The sequence below is a fragment of the Eufriesea mexicana genome, unplaced genomic scaffold, assembly GCF_001483705.2.
Source record: "Eufriesea mexicana isolate 0111107269 unplaced genomic scaffold, ASM148370v2 scaffold1643, whole genome shotgun sequence".
Lineage (NCBI taxonomy): Eukaryota > Metazoa > Arthropoda > Insecta > Hymenoptera > Apidae > Eufriesea > Eufriesea mexicana.
Genome location: NW_016909745.1, coordinates 177665 through 201563, shown reverse-complemented (window position 1 = coordinate 201563; position 23899 = coordinate 177665). Strand labels below are relative to the sequence as shown.

Genomic DNA, 23899 nt, shown 5'->3' with positions numbered 1-23899 from the left:
TATATAATTCTCTTTTCAATTCTTTTATTACTTTTATTACTCAAGGAAGTTATATCCATCTCTCTAGAGTGTTTCTCTATAGCGAGCGACCGACCAGCAAGAGAGGGCCAAGAGGGTACGGGATGCAGTTTGCCTAAATCCCCAATTCTTATCTAACGTTTCTATAAATATTCGTCCTCGAAATCCAAGTCTTGCTATTTATTTCTGTTTATTAAGTCTAGCTATTTATTCGCACCGTATATTCGAGATTGATTATTGCAGATAACCAAACTTATCTTTTGAACAATAAGAAATTCGTGCTTGATACTGCATACGAAACCAGGACGAGCTGCAATTGCATACCCTTTTTCGTCATTTTAGTTTTGTTACTCCCTGCATACAGTTAGAATACAGAAGGTATACCTTCCTAAGAACAGAATAAAGATAATTATAAAGAACGATAGTTATTTCTTTTTACCCACGGTTCTAATAAATGTCATTCGAATGTTTATGGCTCCTTCCGAATTAACACTAGAACTACCAACCCAATGAAAATGACTTTTCCCAGAATTTTCCATTTTGCAATCACCGAACACATACACCTGCTATAAGAATAAAATTGGTATCAACTCGTATTAAGAAAGAACTCCAATCGATATATTCACTCATATTTATGGTACCGCTGGAATTACTATAATCTGTGCACGTTATAGTTAGGCATCCATTAAAGATCGGTAGTTCTAGTGTTAAATGAAATTTATTCGGTGTTAAACATAATTTTGATAAATTGAGAAATAAAATATGAGATGTTAAAATAATTAGATAATCGGATAATTTCGTCGTGGAACGATGCAGTATTTCAAAATATAGTGATCTAATACAAAGGAAAGTTCCAACCATCGTTTAAAATGCTCCAAGACATTGTTTGAAAGATCATACCGAGTAAAATATACCATACAATCGCGAATTCTATTCTTCGTTAGTCAAATGCTCGTAGCCATTGCTAGTTTCATCGCTGTAACCAGAAATTTAATATAAATTGACCTTTAAAAAGCCAGGCAAACAAATTGTGGACATTTATTACAGAACTGAAGTAGATATTTTATATCCTTTGTGTCATTTCATATCTTAAAGGTCACCAACGGATAAACTCGTCGCTTTACCACGGTGGCTATAAAATTTGGCAGAAAATTAAGATTCGAGTGGAATAAATAAACAGGAAAATATCGAAGACGGGTCTTCTATTCGCGTGACACATATTTTACTCGCAATTATGTGCGAAAAAATTCGACGACTTTTACGCCTTCCTTCGGACATCTGCATAAAATGGTAAAGTGACGGGTTAATCGGTGAGAAATCATGGCGAACAACGGGAACTACACCGAACCAAACTCATCTTTCAAATTTCACCGTCCCCAAGATTTATACGTTACACGTCCCGGATGAATTTTAATCTTCATCCGAGCTGACTGATACGAGAAAATAAAGGGGTCGTCGGGATTAACGACGACTTTTCGCGTCTAGGAGGCGTCTCAGGGTTCAGAGGTGGTCTGGCACGACGCTAAGCCTGGAAGCCATGTCAGAGCCACTTGTCTTCGTATTATAGTTCCAGCTATTTTCGATCGTTCCACTGAAACTGAGGTCAGACAGTGAACACGGACTTGTTCCTTTTCCCCATTTCCTAGTCACCGAATAGCCTATGTATAATTTCGAGGAAAAAGAAAAACATGGCGACAATGTTAAACACATTTCGAAAGAATTTCTTAGCATGGTATAATCGATAAGCTTGACAAGGAAAAAGGAAAAATAAAGGGAAAAAATATGGCGAGAAGAAGAGAGAGAATTACAGGAATCTACCCCCCTTCCCGATTTTCTTAAATATTAATTTTTCTTAAATATTAAATAATCCCGATAAGCTTGAAAAAATAATTAAAAAATAAGGCGACTCTGTAAACTTTTTAACGACACGTTAATTAATAATTTCGACGTATTTCGTGTTTTCCATTAAAGCTTACACGTGAAATTTCTATAGGCTTCAATAACTTATGGCTCCCCGCTTACTTTCATTTCAATATTACACTCGGGAATGCAAAAGCGGGAGAAAATTAAGAGGGAACTCGTTATTCCGTATTTTGATTTCTCCATTTTCCGCGTTTATTTTTCCCCATTACGCCGGCGTATAATTAAATAACAAATTATTTCGTGGGCTGAAATGGAGACTCGTTGAGCTGCCATCGCGCGTAGAATTTCGTCGACGGAATAGAGAACAAGCGATTGTTTTCAAATTTCGCAACGAATTATCGGCTCGTTGTTGCTTCTTCATACACCGTGCTCTTCTGCCTTTATTTATGCTCGTCCTTGCCTTCTGATACTTCGTTACTCGCGCGTGTAATATCCACCTCGACTATTCGGTGCAAATTTTCCGCGTCTCGCCTGGAAACTCTAATCTTCTTTACAAAATTTTGCACACGATGAACACAGGTGTCCCAGACTCTGAGCATGATTTGAACATAGTTCTCGTTCTCTTTCAAAAATTATTTCCCAATCTTTGCAATCGAATATCGTCCGAATTATCTCCACTCGACAAATTTCTATAAATTCGCAAATATCTTCGCGAATAATTTCAACGTCACGTAACTACTAGTACCAATCGTTCCTCTGCACTGTCTAAACAAAAGTATTGTTCAAATATAACTCCTTTTCTCTTGCAAAAACCTCTTCCTACGAAGGTGAAGACCACGAGTCGTCGAAAAAGGTTCCGGCTGGACGCATATTTTCGCAAGGTTCATCGTGGAATATGTAAATCATCGTGCTCAAGGTGAGCTGCCGATAAATTCCGATCGAATTGAAACGTTTGCCCGTTTTAATTGCGCTTCCGACGATCACGGACAGATTTATCCACCTCGAGACGCAATGGATCCCGCGGGTTTCCGCGCGATCGCGAACCTCGATGCATTATAATTGGCAGCCTGCCCGCGTCTAAAATCGGAATGCAGCTCCTCCTTCGTGTTCCGCTGTTGCTGCAGCAACAAATGTTTGTTGACATTCAAATTATCGTCGCCTGGAGAAGAAACATCCAGCAGAAGGAACATCTGCCCTGCTGGAAGATTCACGACGTCGGAAAGTTTTCGCCACGATATAATTATCGAGGAAAATTTAGAAAATTATAATCCGCCTTAAATTTCCAACCTTTTCATTGTACACGACTTTTCTCTTGTTGAACGCGTGATTTTTGTTTTAAAAGTTTCTAAAACGAGCCTCGCGTCATTTATGGATTTCTTCCACTGACTCTGACGGCATGATCTCGTATAATTTTTGCGTAATTACTTTCAGCGAGGAACTAAAGCCGAGCTCGATGTCTATACTAGACGAAACGTTTATTTTCCACGTTTACAGTGATTCCTTTTCACACGTGTATTTGTTATCGCTCGTGAAATTCAATGGTTAACGTTCGGACGTTAGGAACAGTTGTCTATACGGATGGACAGGAAGATCAAATTATGCTGCTTTAGTATCACAGTGTTATTTCATTGGATATAGAAAGATATTCGATATTCCAATGAACTCGGTTTAAATTCCACTTGAGAACCGAAGAAACTTCCATCGCTCCACGTTCAACCCCAACCATGGTCTACAAGCTCCATAGCCTATAACACACCCCAATTCTCCCATCTCCAAAAGACATCGACAACACGTGCCAACTCGAGACTTTAACTCCTCTCAAACCTCGATAATCGGCCTCTGGAAACCTGTTCGCGGAGCAACGAGTGTAATGCCGTAACCACACCCGGCATTTCAGAGATTACGTTTCGATACGATACATTATGCAATACCTAACCAGATTCCGATATCCTCGCGAATCGCCGAGTTTTACGAGGCAGCATCAAGTATAATACACGCAGAAAATGCGATACATTGTTCGATATCCGTTCGATATCACGTCGGTGTGAATTCCCGACTCGAATGAGTAACAAAAGCCCAGTGGTGCGCACAGTCCCGAAAATATTATAGGTATATACCTGGACCGAGACGAGATCCCGAGTATTTTCAAAAATCCTGGACACTTTCAAGATCCCATCTGTATCCCAAGACAAATTCTCGCCCCATCCAGACTCGACCTAAAATTTCCTGCACCTCGTAGATCCCAAAAAACGTCAAAGAGCTGGATACGCAGCGTGCAAGAGGCTGATAAAATGCTTATCCTTGCCATAATTTGTGGTGAAAATTCAATTTCTCACTCTTCGTACTTAGAATGAAATTTATCCATGAAGTAATAAGTGTTTGAAACTTCGAAATCGAGAATATTAGGTCTGGCAGTGGAGAAGACACCCGTGTAGTTCAGGCTTAACTCTAGAACCCGGTAGCACGCGTTGAACATCCATTGAGCAACAACGGGCAGTCAAACTCGATTTCCAATAACAATCGAGAAAGTGGAGAAGAGAAAGAAAAATGCAGAGAGATGGAGAGAAGAAAGATGGTGGAATTGCCTCTTTGTCGTCGTTACCGATCACGCAATCGAGAGCACGAGCCAGTGCTTATGGGAACGCGACGAGGCAATTAGCAGTCGTGTTTAGTGAATTGATCACAGGCTACTTCGACCGTATTTTCGATTCGATCCCGACATATTCGACGAGTAATTAATTATTCAACGAGCGTCGATCGGGTCACGGTTTACCCTGGCCAACGACGAGGCAAACGAATCCGTTCGTGTCGTGGTTAATCGGTTTTGGGCGAAACCTCTTCGTGGCCGGTTGATTAAAATTCGTTCCCGTTTCGTCGCCATTTTAACTCTTTCTGTCTGGGAAGACGGTCAGCGGCACGTGGATGCCCGGCTTACGACATGCATATTCAATATGGAGCGAAGTTTCCTGTTTTGTCACGTGGCGCGTGCTGGGTTCACGCGTGTTCGACGAATGTTGAGGTGTTTCTCCTATTTCACGCAGTTTTACCTGCTCGTGCAACGCGAATTATGGTCTGCAACATGCTCTTTCGAATTTTTTCCACGATTCTTTCATCGAGTGGAGGCGAAAGTCAAGGTTTGCTCGTGTTTGCTTACGTTTGTGTATGTTTGCGCTTATTTATGCTCGTGTATAAGAGAAATGCACGAATCTTGGGCAACGGTGAGGAAGGTTTATGTTTGTTTAGGTTTGTGCATGGTTGTTCGTGTCTCTTTATATCTGGGTGTCTTTATCTATGATTGTTTATGCTCTTGTGTGAAGAAGATGGACAAATTCTGGGTAATAGAGTCGAAAGTTTATGTTTGTTTGACTTTGTTTGGGTTTGTTGGTAGTTTAGCTTTATGGGTGAAATGGATGTTCTGTTATACTAGGATTCGTAATGCAGAAGATATTTGACTATTTCGTTTTCGGTATTTGGGATATGTAATAAAATAGATACGACATTTATAATCGTCTGATATTACCTATGATATTATATTCGTATGACATTATTCCCTATATTACTTCATTAATCCCTATGATATTCGATAACCTTAAAGTTTAATTGACCTAAATTAATTAACCTTTAAATTAACCTTAAATACCCAAAACAGGGTAGATAACTTTCAAATGTCATTCAATATCCGTCAAATGACCCATTATGAATACTAAATAGACGTGAACGACTCGTATCATTCTGCATAATTTTCAAATGTCCCTATGGTGAACTCGAATGACGAAGCTTCGACCTTTCCTGACCTCCATAGGATACATGACCCTTATGTTGTTTTCGATCATCTACGAACGATATTTAAATGACCTTCAGCCAGCTTGTATATTTCTGAATAAAATAACACGGCGAACTTCGTATTTCGAGTATCGTCACGACGTGAATTGTTTCGAATTTCGCGAAAGGGCGAATGTTTACGGTTTTCGGGTATCGATGCATCGAACGTGGTTTCATTTTGTCGCTTCCTGGACCAGGTGTTGCCAAATATCTGGCAAAGCAGCGATTTATATTCAACCAATCGTATCCAGAAATTATAACGAATCGCGTTTAACGGCAGATAACGAAAATTTTTATATATAATACGTCCAGCACAGATAACGTCCGTGCTCTGTCATCGTGCACCAAAATCATGACAAACATCCTTTATTTCTACCTTTCGAAAAACTCGAATTACAAAATATTAAATTACAAAATTCTCTGTTTGACCTGTGAGAAAATTAAATATACCAAATACAGGAATATTCTATAGAATTGCTTCCAAATTATTATTTTGGAAAAATAGGAATATTCAAAATCTCGTCATGGTAGATTTTTAGCAAGAAATAATTTAAAAAAGAAAAATTTATTTTTCGAATCACGTTGAAAATTTTCTGTTATTTTTGCCTTTAAATTGAAGTTGAAGTTAGTGCTCCTTGATCCACCAAATAGGCCTCGTCGATTTAATAGTGTGAAGTGTAATGTTATATAATATACAACGGAATGTTTGACAGATTTAGAAGTATCTAATATGACCAAAATCAAGGTCGACGAAATCGAAGATGACCTAAGACCGAGCCTACAATAACCATTCCTCGAGTTCTCGATCGATCATTGTCCAGCTGGAATTATTCCAGTCGAAGGAAGAAGGGAAGTATCTATTTTCTGCAGCAATTTTCTCGACCTCTCCTAATAAACAAGCTACGTATCACTTTCCAGGATCATTCACGGGACAATTCTGGAGCATTACCGTCGTTTGACGTGGAATCACAGCATAATTACTCGCACCACTAAAGAGTCGATTATGACAGAATATGGGCTATCATCGTTGATTGAAATTCAAACGCGAAACACCAGAGATAGAATTTCCCAGAACCAAAATTAGGCTACTGGATCTGCCCGTGTCGTGATATTCAACAAAATTTTGAATTTCAAATTCGCGAATTCCTGATTTCGATTTTAGGACAAAATCTCTTACTTTGAACAAAATTGCAGGAATTGCGAAAGATTGGAGGATAAAATTGATGAGTTTGGACAAGATTATAGAAATTGCAAGAAAATTTACGAGTTTGTGCGAAATTCTAAAAATTGAGAAAGTTTGCGAACGAAATCTGCAATTTTAGACAAAATTCTAGAAACTGCAGATGCTAAGTACAGTACCCCATAGATTCCTATTTAATGTAATTTTTTAATGAAACATATTTGCAAAATCTGCACAAAATCCGCGGAATGCTCTGTATTTTTGCACTTCGATTTCTTTATTCGAATAATTTTATTTCTTCCAAAATTTGTTTAGATAGAAACAAATTTCTTAAATCTCCTAATTCCTTATTTCTCGAATAAATTAGATTTCACTGATTACCTTGTAATTTACTTGATCGAACGATATCGATACGTGGAAAAGTAGTTACGAGAGAGAAATTATGGGAGATCGATCATCGAACAGAGACTGTATTTCCTTCGACACCGGAAATACATGGAATTTTCGATGCCTGGCGCAGAAGACAAGAGGCAACTCAGATTGAAGATACGAAAACCGACACAGGCCAGTGAACCGGGACTGATGTTTCAAAATGACGATGTATTTCGATGACATCGAACTCTGGATAACGTCAGGAAAGTTCCCAGCCTACGGAAACGTTTGTTCGGCCAGAAATAGATCCATTACGAAATACGTGTCTTTAGAAAAGCTTCTTCGTTTTCTAGACCTAACTTTCTCCCGAAAAAGTGTCTGATAGACTTCCAAATCTAGGAAGCAATCTGGCACGAAACAACCATAAAAGTAGCCATAAAGTCCCCTATCAATCGAAATCTCTTGATTAAATTGAACACCTAAAACTCGGTCAGCTACTATAAATTATTATCCAACGGATAGATTAAATTCCAAATAAGAACAATAAATAGCATTAAATTCTTAGCCTTTATCGCTTGTAAGGAATATCAGCTAACTCGAAAATTCTAATTAGACAATCGAAAATAATTTTAATTAAACCTAAGTCTTCGAGTAAGAAGTAAATATAAAAGTATCGAAAGGGTCTAATAATAGGACCTAAAAAATTATAATTAGTCAATTGAGAATAACTTTAATTAGACCTAAGTCTTTGAGATATAAAAATAAATATAAAAATACTGAAAGAATCTAATAATAGGATTTAAAAAATTCTAATTGGACAATTGAGAATAATTTTAATTACACCTAAATCTAAATAGCTAGGTCTTCGAGATATAAAAATAAATATAGAAATACCAAAGGGATCTAATAATAGGATTTAAAAAATTCTTATTAGACAGTTGAGAATAATTTTAATTACATCTAAGTCTAAATAGCTAGGTCTTCGAGATATAAAAATAAATATAGAAATACCAAAGGGATCTAATAATAGGATTTAAAAAATTCTAATTAGACAAATGAGAATAATTTGAATTACACCTAAGTCTTCGAGATATATAAATAAATATAGAAATACCGAAAGAATCTAATAATAGGGTTTAAAAAATTCAAATTAGACAATTGAGAATAACTTTAATTATACCTAAGTCTAAATATCTAACTCTTCGAGATATAAAAATAAATATAAAAATACCGAAAGAATCTAATAATAGAATCTAACAAATTCTAAATAGACAATTGAGAATAATTTTAATCAAACCAAAGTCCGAATACCTAAGTCTTTGAGATATAAAAATACATATAAAAATAGTATCTTTGAAGCATTTTCGGATCATCGAATGCCCCGTGTTAAATAATTTCTCGAGGGGTCCATTATTCGTGTTAATTGAACCAGAAATTTTACGACTTGGCCCAAAATATACAAGCGAGCTCGTAAATCTCTTCGAGAATGTTCGTATTCGTACCAAAAAAAAAAAAAAAAAAAGAAAAAAGATGTCGAGACGGAAACACATGATTCGCACCCGAAACGAAATAATGGAACCTAACGGGGGGTTTCGCGCTTAATCCCGCGCGATTTCGTTTATCTTTCCAAATAAAATTCGCCTGACGTTGAAGGATAGCTCGAACAGACGTTTCGAATTTATTTCCTCGGTTCAACCGCCTACTTCGGCCAATTTATTCCTTTTCTTACCGGTTTCCGCTTAGAACGACGAAGCTGCGCGAATACACGCGAGACAAACGACAGAAAATGGCGGCTTTGGAGGGACCGAGATTGTTTTGTAATATCGGTCGATGGATGGTATGGGGGTGGTACATGTTCATATTGGACGGTATAATTAAGTCGTTATATCGAGTTGTTAATCAAGCCTCGGGGGTGGATGTAGGCGGCCAGGGGTGTGTAGGGGTGGCTGTATGAGTTCTGACCCATATGGGTACTTCAGATCTACACCCACAATGATACGCCTGTGATTTTATCGTTCTCTCGAATTATACGACTAATTTTCTTTTTACAGTAAAGGTTATCTTTATATAGGAGTTGAAATGGAGGATAATTGTACTCGCAAATGCCAAAGAATTTAACACTGAACTACCTAAGGGGTAGTATTAATGACTGATTTCAGAGATTCTCCTCGAGTTATCAAAAATATTCAGCTTTAACCCTTTACGTTAATTAATATATCAAATTTAAAATTACCTAACGATATGTGGAATGTCGAAGAAAAATAATTCATAATTTGCATATGATCTCTCATTTACCATTTTTAAAATATCGTCTACTCTATGACAGAAAGTCTTCGAATTACTATTTTTCTGTAACGAAAAAGTCGTCGAGTGCAAAGGGTTAATATTGGTTTTCATTTAAACAGGATCGTAATTGCGTACACTTTTCTTATTTTTATCGTGACACTTCAATTAATATGATCGACGTACGCTATATTCGGGTACAAATTCCGTTTCATGCTGTTTTTTATATTTTATTTGTTTCTTCGGTAAAGTGAACGTAATAAAATGATGCAGGAATTCCAGTCGTAGCCTGTTTTTCGTGCGATGAAAAGGCGTGGACTTTGGAAAGTTCCACGGATGAATTCATATAAATAAATAAATAAATTAAAATAATTTTTAGATATGAAAGTCGATGGGACAATGTAAGTCGGTGATATAAAACGATCCTCGACTTCTATTCCAAACAACTATCTCGAAATACTCTCTTTCTCGGTTTCACAATCTCCATTCAGACAAACTACGCAAACAGACACATTCGATCAGGAACATCCGAATCCTTCGGTAGCCATACGCTTTTCTTTCGCACCCTACTCCCGAGTATATACTTACTCGAGTCCTTCTTGGATCTCTAAGGGTCGAAATTCATTGTCACTCGTGGGCTGCAATCATTCATACGAAATTTTCGCTATTACGATCATTTTTCCATTCCCACCTTCATTCTTTCTCGAGGGAAACCATGGGATATTAAAAAATGAATTTGAAATCGATTAATTGTAATCTAAAGTACCTCTAAATTTATCAGGTATATTCCCAAATTGTCGAACCAATAATTTACAGCACTTTTAAATTCGAATAATCGAATAATCCAAGTTTAATTAATCAAATTAATATATAATTTATACTACTTTCAGCTCCAATAAATAATTCGTTGTTCTCAAATCCAGTAGATAATTCAAATTTGTATGCAGAATGGCTTATCCTATTTTCCAATAGATATTATTAATTTCTGTATAATTAAATATTTAATAAAATGAAGCGAAAAGAATTATTCCTATGACCATTTTCACTAACACACAGGGTGGAAAACCTTTGAAAAACCTATAACTAGTTCATTTTCAATTTTCATAGGTTATAGAGTGTCCCTTTAAAAATGATATTTCAAAATAAAATAAAAATTAAAAAATTTAAAGCAAAAAGATTTATTCCTATGCCACTTTCACTAACATACAGGGTGAAAAACCTTTGAAAAACCTATAACTAGTTCATTTTCAATCTTTATAGGTTATAGAGCGTCCCTTTAAAAATGATATTTCGATATAAAATAAAAATTAAAAGTTCGCGTGTTGGTGAAATTTATTTTCCTTTTATATCATTCAGTCTTTCAGCCATCTACCATCATGTAGAATCCCTTGATAGTCAACCCATTAAATCCCTTTCCCTATTGACTAAGTTCCCACGCGATATCTGCTAACTAGACCACCTCGGATAATCGATTCGGTCGTCATCTATTTGACTAATATCCACTATTTGTTTTATCTACACAGTGATCGGTTACGATGCACCCAAGTTTACCCACTAAACCCCTTTCTCCTTTGACCAAGCACCGGTCTGCTATCTGGTACTGGGCTATTACGATCGAATCGATCGTCGTCTGTTCGACTAACTTCCACTGTTTGTTCTAGCTACACAGTGGATGCATCGAACTCAACAGGTGACGCGGTTCCTCCGTCGCGAATTAAAATCCTGACCAACGGAAGCGGAGCGAATTGTCTATGCTCGGAATAGCCATCGGTAGCGAGAAAAAGCGATACGATCGGTTGTCTGGAATCAGACTGTTTCGTATACGAGAAAAGTGTTTAGAGGATGATCGTTCGTGTTCGATAAGTCGTGACGTTAAAAGAACCATGCTAGACGACTGTGCTCCATGCAACAGGTGAGATGCAACTTTTTCCTAGGCACTTTCTTCATCGACCACTTTCGCTCGTTCCGCGAGGGCTTCCTCAAACGCCTGGTCGAATATTTTTCTCGAATTTTAGAAGTCGCTTAAAGTTCCATCATTATTGGAAAATTATCGGTGATCATTATTGGATCGTGGGGACTTTAAGAATTTACTTAGGAAAAATGTACTAAAGTATTATAGAATAAATTTCAAGATTATTAACAGTGGTAACAATAATTATTAACCCTTCGCACTCGAGAGGTGACTCTCAGTTACCGTTTGTTTAATGCTATAACTTAAATAATGGATGATGATAAATATATTAAGACCATCGAAATAAAATTATTCTATTCGTTTATTTCTCAAGCAAATTCGCGATTTTCTTTTTTTAATTTTAGCATAAGGAGTATCAGTGAGCTTATAAAAATCTAAGAAGATCTTCGAATTGCATCTTCACAACGAAGAACTCTTCGAGTCCAAAGGGTTAACAATGTGGTAACAATAATTAAAGAGGAACGTTGAAAAATGGAATAGAAGAAGATACTGAAAAAATTAATTAAATATGTATGCGAAGAAGAATCGTGAAATCAAATAGCCTAAAGGATTACGTTGAATTTGGAATTTTTAATCGATCACGTAGACTGTGATAAATTTAGTGTTACAATAAAAAGAATGGAAGAATAGAGGAATTAATAAATATCTTAATAATTAAAGAATATATGTAATATTAAATTATATATAATATAAAATAAAATAAACAAATGCTAACTATTTTCCATTTCAAAATGACCTAAATGACCTAAACCAGCAACAAATTAAGAAATTATTAGAAAATATATTTAAATTCCACACCTATGCTAAACCACGATATTCAAATCACCAAAAGAATTTCAAAAATTTTAAACAATTCCAAAACAAGATCTTCGGCAAATATTTCCCAGTATTCCAGCAAACCTGTCGACCTACAGAGACTCATTCCAGAACAAATAGTACAATTCCGATGCTCGCAATGATTACACCCCTAAATTCCACCGTCGGACAAATGAAACAATTAACAATCCTTTCTGCTCGAATTTTCCAAAATTATCCAACCGTGTCCACGAACAATACGCTTAAACATTCCTCCGATCTTCACCAGTGCGTTCCCCAAATTCGATTTAACACCCCCGTTTCAATTAAACGTCCATTCATTCCACCTTCGAGCGGCTTTTCCACTCGTTCATCCCGATCTCGGCGTAAACAGTGGCGTTTCGATCGAGGGCCAGCCGGAGACGGAAGACGCAGGTGCGAAGGCGGCACCGTTTTGTTGTGAGGACCGCCTAACGACGCTTCTTTCAAATTCCCGGCACCGCCGCAGCGCGCTCACAACGCGTTCGGTTCTCGTGGGCACCGGTCGATCGCAAAACTCGCAAGCGGATCGACGGCGAAAATCGCGAATCCTTTATTTCTGCCAATATTCCACGATCCACCCTTATCTCTGCCAATATTCCACGATCGCTCCATTTCCGAACGCGTGTTCTACAACGCTGTGCGAATTCGACGCCCGAGTAAATCGCTCGAAAGTATTTCGAAATATTCCGAGATATATTAAAATATTTTAAAATGTATTAAATTATTTTCAAATATTTCGATCGGTTCGTTTCCTAATCGGTGGAATGAAAAATTCTGTGGAGTTTCTCGGTGTGTAACATGTGTGTGAATTTTTGTGGTGAACTGCACGATTTCTGAATTTTCTGTGATATACTGCAAGAAGATTTCTGTTAACTAGTCAAAGGGGGAGCTTTGGGGATTTTTGGGGAATTTATGAATGGCAGTTTACGTGGTATTTGAGTATCCGTGTGTCTGGTCGGAGTGTTTGACAGTGACTCCGTTAACGCGAAGTGAACGTGTTGGTTGTCAATGGTCCAGGAAAAATATTTGGGTACATTAAGGGTAGAACGAGTGTTTGATAAAGTAGTATCTCGTGAACGATTCCTGTCTTCCGCCGCGAGAGGCTTGTAAACGTAGTTCCACGGGAGCAAAGAAGTGTTGATCACGCTGTCATGAGTAGCTCGTGGGAGGAAGAGTTCTTCCAGTTAGGACAACGGTCGTTGTCAGTGAGCGAAGAGAGACAAGGGGACAACTCAAAATTATTTTCATCGACCAGGCGCCGCTTTCTCGAGTTCTTCTTAAACGTCTTCTGACTCGTTTAACTCGGTATTTAGAAGAAACGAACGATTTTTCATAGGATCTTTTGGTGCCCTTGTACGGTAAGTAACGCGTTAAGAATATATAATTTTGTTTATTTCATTCGATTTAGAAATTTTTATTTTTAATTTTAACCCCTTATTTCGCATCATTTGGAAAATATATGCCATGAAAAAATTCATGAGAAAATGTAGAGAAAATGTAAAATGATTCGTAATTCGAAAAGGAATTTTAAAAAAATATTCGAGGTTATATTGTTGTAAAATTATGAATACGAAGCTAAGAATTTGGTCTATTCTCTTAAATAGCTATGCTAATTTTGTATATTACAATGACGAATGAGTTCTATTTTGTACTTGGCTCTTATGGTGGTTGAGAGATGTAGAAAAAAAAAAAATTTGCTACGCTTTTTATAAGGTACAAGTAGCGCCACAACTGTGCCATTTTGTAATATAAACGCGACCCATAAAAGAACTTCATTTGCGCACCTAGCGAGTGATTCGCGAATGCTTTCTGCTTTTGCAGAGAAACGTGGAACAGAACGATGAAAAATGCGAAACGTTTCCATAAATGGCAATTTGTTTCATAAAGGCTGTACACTGAATGTACTCGTCGATAGATAGCCCTATACTCGTACTGTATTATGAACAAAACGCACGACACAGCCTACTGAAACTTTCGATAAATAATATTTTGTCCGCGAAATATTAATAGTATTAATAGTATTACATTTATTTTGACTAGAAAAGAGAAGAGCCGAATAAAATAATTAATTGGGACGTATGTTTACGCTCAATCACTTTTTATCATTCCTAGGAACATTTCGAAATGTTAACCTAACCAAAAATGCTAGTGAAAGTCGTCGGAAATTTTAATCTACACCTCGAAAGCAATATGGAAGAAAATCAATCATAAAATGTCATAATACCTTGATATTTATTTGAATTCAAATTTTCAATATTAATAGTACCTCTATTCAACTCGAAACTTCTATCATGTCAAAATAAATATCCAAAGAAACTCATCGTCGATCACGATAATACGTTGTTCGTAAATACGTTCGATGTTTCACTATTAGCAATATCCCGCGGAATCGAATAGAAACTCCCCCATAACCTCAAACGAATATTCGTAGCGATCATCGTTGACCACCTGAATATCTTTCGTATTCAATCGAACACAAGTTTCCACGTACCTTTGTAGAATCGAAATTTCAGTTCATTGCTTGAAACACTCATTGCAATCTCTCGATGTCCAGAAAAATTGCATACCACTGACGCTCGACGACACGTAATTAGCGTGGCCAACAATTATCACGAACGAAGCGGTAATGCGGATTCCAATGCACTATTCCCATAATTGAAACACCAAACAGCATTCTCACTCGCGAAACAACGACACTTTCGAAACAATCAAAGACGAAACACCGTGGATCTCGATCCATTTCGCGCTCGAAATGACGCAACACGATCAACGAACATTCCGACGACTGAACATTCCGATTTTACGCGCGAACAGATCGAACGTCTTCGATTGATAGATTCTCGCAAGTTGTCAGTCGCTAGCGAACCGCGCGCTAATAATGTTCATAGTGTCGATAACGCGAACTATAAGAAGAAAGAAAAAGATTTATCCTGATCCGATTATTGAGTGTCGCTAGTCAGTGCAACGAGGGAGCAGCGTGCGAAATTTGAGGTTACCTTTCTATAAGGAAGTTGTATGTACGGAAATATTTAACAGCTGACGATCTGATATTAAAATATTCTTCGACTAATCTTTGAGACAAGTATTGGGCGAAATTTTTATTGGTAGAAAAATTGATTATTGATATCGAAATGTAAATTTCGTAAATTTTAGAATAAACAGTGCATAATTTGTCAGTGAGAAGGAAACGTGTTTATCAAACGTGTTTATTTTTCTGATTTGAGAACCGACATTTCTTTTCTGTAATATTTTTAGCCACAGAAGAAGAAAGAACTTTGAAAAGTAAATAGTTTAACCATAATTACGGATGATGTAAGTAAAAAGTATTAAAATTCTATTTCAATAGCGAAATAAAATATATAGTGAAATAAAAATAAAGACGTATAGCGAAATAAGATTCAGCGTTTTGACAGACTACTGGAATTGAAAGAGGAACTTCGAAAAAGAGGATTGATGGATAGCCTGGAAGAAAGGGAAAGAATTTTCAACGATATCCACGGGAAATGCAGCGGTTCGCGGGATTAGTGTATCGAAGAGCTGATAACTATTACGAAGAGTAAATATTATTTTCTACGATAAGAATTAATTAAAACGCCTCGTTAATTATTTGGATAAAAAAATTGTTTTGAACGCGAGTTTGATGTATCTGACAACTTGAAACCAATTCTCGGTGATTGAGAGCTGTTCTATTGCGAATGAGCTCGCGTAACTGATACAGAAGAAACGACTTAGAGGCTCGAAGAACAGGGTAAAGCGATTAATTAGTCGTTGTACAAGAAACGTTGAAATGCGAACTTGAAGTGTCTTACTTATTACCTAATTTGACGAATGGTCGGAAGTGCTGGTAGAAAATAATTCACTCTTGTAAATATTACGAAGACATTACAATGCTACTATGGAGATAATAAAAAATTATAATAACCTCGATTGATATAAGAATTTAAAAATAATTTCCAATGAACCGAATAATTAAAATACACGAAAAAAAAACGATGTTGAGTTAAAGTTCAAGAAACAATGAATTAATTACTGTTAATTATTGCAAGTGCAAATAAACGTTAGAAAATATGTCAGTATTTATAGTTGGATGAATAATTGCCATGATTAATCGTGGAAACTGTAAAATCCAGTTGAAATCGTGTCGTCGCCATAAATCATACAGTTTATCGATGATCCGGGACAAATTGATACGAAAATCGACGTAACCATAACAGTTATAAATTAATCATTGTGTCATAAAGTCGTTTGGAAACCGATTGAAATTCGCTTGGTGTTAATTTCCGTTTACGACGACATATCATAACACCAACGATTATACAAGGTACCGTGGAAACGTAAATTCGAAATACTTCCCAAACGATTCACGATTTTCCAACTTTCGCAATTTTTCATCGTGCTCCAACGTTTCATACTTTTATAATTTTTTTAATTTTTCTTTTTGATATTTAATTTTTCTGTTTGATATTTAATTTTTTACGCAATTTTTAATTTCTTCGTTTCACAATTTCTAGGATATTCACTGTCATATGCTGGATGGAAAAAGGAGAACGATCTGGATCATTGGAAACTAGGTCAGAAATAATACATAGTATCGTAAACAAGATGGTTCAACAAATTTAGCGGAACGATCGATTAATTGCTGCAATAGTTTCGTCATTGATACTCCCGACAAAGGAAAAACAAAAGTGAAAAACACGAGAAAAAATACGAAACGTTAACACGTGCAAATATTTTTAGGCGCGTTTACGGCTGATTAGATAATCAAACGTCTCTGGAGTCGCGTGTTATGTCGCATGTTAATTGCGTTAAAGGTATTAATCACACGCGTGCGAGAATCGTCCGACTATTATACGGAACAGTAAGCGAAGCTCAAACTATTTCGATTCACATTCGATAGAACGATTTGACGAATTGAACGATCTACGTACAATTAAATCTGGTTCGATCTCAATTACACCGACACGATTCAGTTTTGAATTGATCAATCGAACGCGAGAATCGACTGCCTGGATCGCTAAACTGCCACCAGTACGTGATTAATGGAACACCTGATAAATTCACAACTGATGAAAATTGCAAGAAAATCAATAGCAAGGAAGATAATTAAAATAGCAGAAAGTAAGTACTCGTCATAATTAAACTAACTGAATTTATAACGAACAACTAGTAATCCAATTATTGAAACGTGCTGGAAGAAGAACCAGACGATGGTCTTCAGATTTCGACACGTGGATTGGACGTTTCGCAGACCTGAGGAACCATAATAAACCCGTCCATGTTGACGATTTTCTATTAATATGTCTCAACCGAGACCAACGACATTTTCTATTTGTCGCTTCGTCCCTGAGGATACACAGGCCGTCAGAGTTCTAATCGAACGACTGATCTATTTTTAATACCTCGAATCGATCCGAGCACTTCGAACCGGACATATCACCCAGTAACTCTCCAATGAGAACCATATACCTCGATATTTTTCCACCACGGAAGAATTTCGAACCCACTTATCGAACCTAAATGGAGACCTCGCAAGAAGAAGCACGCATCGATGGTCACTTGGTTAGCCGGATCGATAGCAAAGGCAACTAGACACGTATGATCGAATCGTTTACCCGTAATTGGCCGAAATTGACTTAATCGTCGCCGAGGGACACCAGGAGCTCCTCTTCGTCCCTCGAAGGGCCGGAAAATGACGGTCGTTGACCCTGCCTGTCGTCGTGTCGCTCACGTCTTCGCAAATGAACCTCCAGAGGGATCTTCGACGACACTCTGAAGCTCGTCAAAGTCTCCTCGATTCTCCGCTAGTCAATCATATAGAAACTAGTCATCTTCGTTCGTCTGTTCGGAACTCGTGAGAAGCCTGGTCCGAAGGAATGATTTCGTTGAACGAGTCTGTCGATTCGAAAGCATCGGCGATGAGGACAGCCATAAACGTTACAGGAAGTCGCGAGGATCCCCTGGTCCCAGGTGACCAGCTGGGGAATTACACGAGTCCGATCGTGACGTTTCTGCAACAAGAAGACTCGTCTACCAGACGCGATCCACTGTACATTGTTCTACCGATCACGGTGATCTATGTCGTGATATTTCTTACCGGGGTGGTAGGCAACGTGTCCACGTGCGTGGTGATCGCGCGTAACAAGTCGATGCACACGGCGACCAACTACTATCTGTTCAGCTTGGCCGTGTCTGATTTACTGCTGCTGATATCCGGCCTGCCGCCGGAGATGTACTACATCTGGTCGCAATTCCCGTACATGTTCGGGGAGGTGTTCTGCATTATTCAGAGCTTTGCTGCGGAGACGTCTGTGAACGCAACGGTGCTCACCATTACCGCCTTCACCGTCGAGAGGTTCGTAAACGAATTTAAATTGAGCTACTAATAACGTGGTAGACCGATGAAAGCTTCTCGGAATTTCTGGCCTTTGGTGTTTATTTTCTTGATTATCATAATGGCTGATAAAAAGTATCCAAGCTGCTGTGAGCTTATGACATTTTAATCATGATAATCCTAAATATTCTTTGGGTTTGATCACAGCTATTTTTCATTTTATATTTCTCATTCTACGTGAGCAGTTTAGGATGACGATGGCATGAGTCCTTCTTTTGTAATACTTCTTTAAATCCTCCTTTAATACAAAGACACGTGATTAGCGTTAAAATCCTCAGGAATGTTCGTAGATAGATAATCCCTTCGAGCTTTTACAAACGCTTTCGAGCTTCCGAGTAGAATTTTAAAAAAATAGCTTCCGACGAAGTATGGTGTCAGAGTGAGTTTTACAGCTTAGAGGGAAGCTTGAAAACTTTTCTTCTTTGTACATGTTTATGTAAGTATGACTGCAGAGCGATGGTATATTGTATAATTTTAGACATGGGTGTTCTAGAAATTACACTTAACTCATTCGCAGACTTGGATGAGAAACTTCATAAGCTGCAGCTGGTCCTTGCTCTTGGAAAGTTACGTCAGCCTATTTAGCTATAATATACAAAATCACACGAGTTCGTTAAGATAACAGAAAATTGTAGAAAGGTAGTACAAGACGATAAACGAACTCGAGAATTTTACTCGTCCGTTCTTATCGTGATAAATAATTGTTCCTTGTTGGAAGTAGCACGTGGCTATCAAGATGATACTTTGATAACCTTAAGGGTTGAACCGGTAGGCAGCAGTGACGTAGAGTAATGGTCTGAAAGAGCTCGAGATGGCTGGAAGGGTTGCAGAGACATGTGAACCAACTGTAGGCTTCTTCTTCTGTTTACCTTTCCTTCGAAATGGGTGATTGATCGAAGCAGTCGTGTTTAAGGATTCGATCACTTCGAGACGTCGGTTAAAGGTGCTGTATGTTCGGCTTGCTAAATGGCAGGGTTTTTGCAATTGACGTTTCAGACTTTGTTTGATCACTGTTACTCCAGATTCTAGAGGCAGACCAAAACGTAATCTCCAAACTAGCCCTTTCTTTATTTCTTCTGCTTCCTTTTCCAATGCTTCTGTTTTACTTTCTTCGATTGTAGTTAGAATCAGAGTTTCCCAAACCACGAGTAATTAATTTTTTCATTAAAGAGAATATTACACCGAGCTATCAAATTTCACATTATTTTTAATTACTCTTTCGATATCGCGATTAATTATCCTTGTCTATTTTCACGCCGGATAAATATCGTGGTACGGTAAATCGCTTTTTTGATGTTTGCCACGCGGTTGTAATTCGTTTGGGACCTCTTGACAAGTATAGACCAAAGTGTTTGCGACTAAAAGCATCGAGCTTTCGGGGTGTATGGTTACATGTCACCCCCTTGTCACGCGGAAATTCCCAGAACAGACGGAAGTAACCCTTCCTGGCTGACGCAAATAAAGCTTGTCCAAATTCTCCCGGGCCTCGTCTTTCTTTTATTTTCTGTTCGGAGACGCTTCGATCTCTGCCTCGTGTAACCCTACTCTCTGACGAACGATTACGACGGAAATTGTGGCAAGATGGCTGATAGATTGAGCGCTTCACGCTCGTTAAACGAAGAATCGATACTTTTCCGACAATTATGATTAATATCTTCCGAAATCGAACCAGAACTATTTTTCATCTTTGACTTAGGACTTTTCATCCTCTACATAACATATCTACGTAACATATATTATCAAAAATTTAATTTTTCCTACTATGTTAAATACCAGGATTATTAAACGAGTAACAATTAGGGATTTTACGAGAGGGTTAAAAAATGTGTTAAAAATATCCGTGGATGTTTAAAGAATTAAGTAACAGTCTGGAAATTTAAGAGATCTTTCACTTCCCTTCTATCTGGTCTATTTTTCCCTGTTTACAACGTCAATTACGTTGTTGGGCCACAGCTTTGCAAAAGGCGTTTCTATCGTGACAAGTTGACAAAGTGGATGTTGAAAAGGTCTTTTTAAAGATGGCTTCCGGAGGAACGCAGTTGTCGCGATATATTTCTATAAAGGTAACATTGTTTCTCCTCGGATTCACAGAACTTACTTTAACTATATTTTATTGCAGCGAATTCCTTTTCGTTTTTATCAGAAATTTATTTGCAGAAATAGGGTCATCTCTCGAGAAAGGATTCGATTTTCTGTAACAGATTTTACGTTCACCTTTTTGCCATTCTAAAAGAATTATCGGCTTCTCGCTTTATGGTCCTTTTTGCCGTCCAAGAAGGCTCCGATGTGTATGCTCAGTTTCGAAATGCTAAGCAACGCTGCGGAAACCTATAAAATTGTCAATTCCGTCTTTCTTTACGCTGCAGACTTTTCGATTTACATATCTTTGGAAACATCGTAAAGAATATTAAATGCAACAAACGATATACAAACATCCAGTTTCGGCTAATATAAATACAACGTATAAATTTGAGAAAAATGAAGGATTTTGTCCTCAGAATGGCTCCATTAATACGTTCACTGGCTATTCATTAGCGACCCTGTATTCTGACGAATAATTTTCATGTAAAATATGCTCCCATGCCGTGGAACTTCGAGTACGTGTTTTACATGAATTATTCTGAGAACTCTTTTCAAATCTCGCGGGTTTTAATGTACACTCTTTATTCAAATTGGGTAATACGCATATTTAATAGACACATGGTTCATTAACTCCGGACAAAAATAATTAGGTTCGGTTTTTCTAATTAAAACAGCGTACTCGTGTGTATCTGATCAATGGACCCTAAGGGCAGCTTAATTAATTAATTAAAAATAGCCATTCCTACCATAGTTAATAGTATGTCTATTGAAATAATTTCATAGGACTTCACGGATTAAAAAATGAAGTGGGTTTTACCTTTAAAAATGTTCCAAGATAAAATAAAAGATAATGCTTTATTTATTTCTAATGACTCGTACTCTTGATTTCTTGTAGAGTATCTCTAAAGAGATATTTGTGAAATAATCTCTCGCGTTATAGGAAGTCCTATTCTATTTATTCTTTATAAACCTCTGATTCTAAAATCAATTAAAATTAAAATTAAAACTAAAATTAATTAACCAAAAAAGTCGAGCTAGGGGTAAAAAAATTAAATAAAAATCCAGCCAGCACGCGAAGTGCAATATTCCAATATTAATAGGTTAAGGTATATATGGTACATTAATCCGTCTCTCCCATTAATCTCAATTTTCCACTCCACCGACGTGTTCCCATCGGAGAGGCTTGGCCAGAGACTGCTAACAAGCCTCCAAACGCTTGGAGCTCGACGGAAAAACTGAACCGACGTGTGTTGTTCTTTCAGGTACGTCGCGATCTGTCATCCTTTTATCTCTCACACCATGTCGAAGCTGTCCCGAGCGGTGAAGTTCGTCATAGTGATCTGGCTGTTGGCACTGTGCCTAGCGGTGCCACAGGCTATTCAATTTGGCATCATCTACGAGTACAGCAACGGCTCGGTGGTCTTGGACACAGCTCGATGCTCCATGAAGCAGATCCTCATCGAACACGCCTTCGAGATATCGACGATGCTGTTCTTCGTTTTTCCGATGACTATCATCATCGTTCTCTACATACTGATCGCGATCAAGCTGAGAAGATCGAGACTGCTCACGGCTACCGTCAAGAGGAACCACTTGCCTAGCGGACAGAACCACTGTGACACCGGAAGGAGTAGAAGCGCCTCGCAGAGGAACGTGATTCGAATGTTGGGTAAGCAGTGCTTCCATTTGCTAATTATATGTAACCAGGGGATTAAAACACTGGTGTGATTCGTTTGGAATTTTTCTTGGAATCTGAATAAGAAATTTAGAAATTTAGGGGTGACAAATACGATCTAAATGGCCGATTGTAACCCCTTGACTTAGGAATTTGGAATTTTAGAGATGTCAACTACGATCTAAATGGCCGATTTTAACCCCTTAACTTAGGAATTTGGAACTTCAGAGATGCCAACTACGATCTGAATGGCCGATTTTAACCCCTTGACGTAGGAATTTAGAATTTTAGGGATGCCAACTACGATCTAAATGGCCGATTTTAACCCCTTGACTTAGGAGTTTGGAATTTCTTGAGGTGGTTAACGTTCAATTTACTGTGACTCATATGCTAACCCCTCAAGAAATTTGTAATTTTTGGGGTGGTTAACGTATAACTTATAAAAGATTAAATTTACTATGGCTTACACTTTATCCCTTTAAGAAATTTGGAATTTTTGGGGCGGGACAATTTTCTGCAAATAGTGGATACTAGTAGAAAATACTAGGAAATAGAGATACTTTCTGCGAGGAATATAAAATTTTGTTATTAATTTAGAATGATATCTGTGAAAAGGGAAAGAATGAATACTATCTTTTGGATATACTATCTCTGGATCTGCACATATTTTCTGTAGATCTGAATGATTTTATATAGAATTAGCACCGTGTTAATTCTCAGTGAATATCCGTGGAAATTTTTCACGAGAGATATTCCGAAAATAGTAATGTTTGCTATGTCGATGCATAATGCGTATTTCTAGAAGTATGGTGTTTAAGACATAAATCTTCCCGTAAAAAAGAACGGTAATATTTAGGAGTAACGAGACAGTGCTAACTTTTCGATGAAAATATAAATCATATTTTCGCTAAGGCTCTGTCGGAGGTTTACGTTTTTACAAATTTTATAGTTTCATAAATTTCCCGCGAAAAAGTGTGATAGGGATAATAATACTTTTCCCGAAGCTCTTACGTAGATTTGTAATATACCACTTCGGAAATGTGTAAAAATTACGAATAATAATGCTTTCTCTAAAACGTACACGACACAGAAATTTATAGTACGTATTTCTGAATATTGTTTTTGAAACACGCGAATAACGTTTCGTCAAAATTTTGCACAGATTTATCATACGATCTATACGTTTTAGGAAGTCTTTATGAATTATGTGAGTGACGATATTCTTCCTAAAATCTTTTACTTCAGCGAAATATATTATTCCGTCACCATCGTAAAAATTATGCAAGCATCAACGCCTGTTCGTTCCTACCGAAAGACTATAAAACACGCGAGAAATATATAAAATAAACGATCGAGCAGTGAAATTAATAAAACGTCTGAAAATGTTTTAAAACTCGAATACAT

General features: G+C 37.4%; 1 protein-coding gene across 1 annotated transcript in view; it reads left to right on the top strand.

Annotated features, from left to right (window-relative positions):
* The first annotated feature begins 18220 nt into the window (after positions 1-18220).
* The window catches only part of LOC108548537 (neuromedin-U receptor 2), a 38329-nt gene continuing 32650 nt past the window's right edge, over positions 18221-23899 (top strand). Inside the window, exons 1-2 of the mRNA XM_017901542.1 lie at positions 18221-18699; positions 22083-22489. Coding sequence (XP_017757031.1) covers positions 18221-18699; positions 22083-22489 — 886 coding nt within the window. The remainder of the gene's footprint in view (positions 18700-22082; positions 22490-23899) is intronic.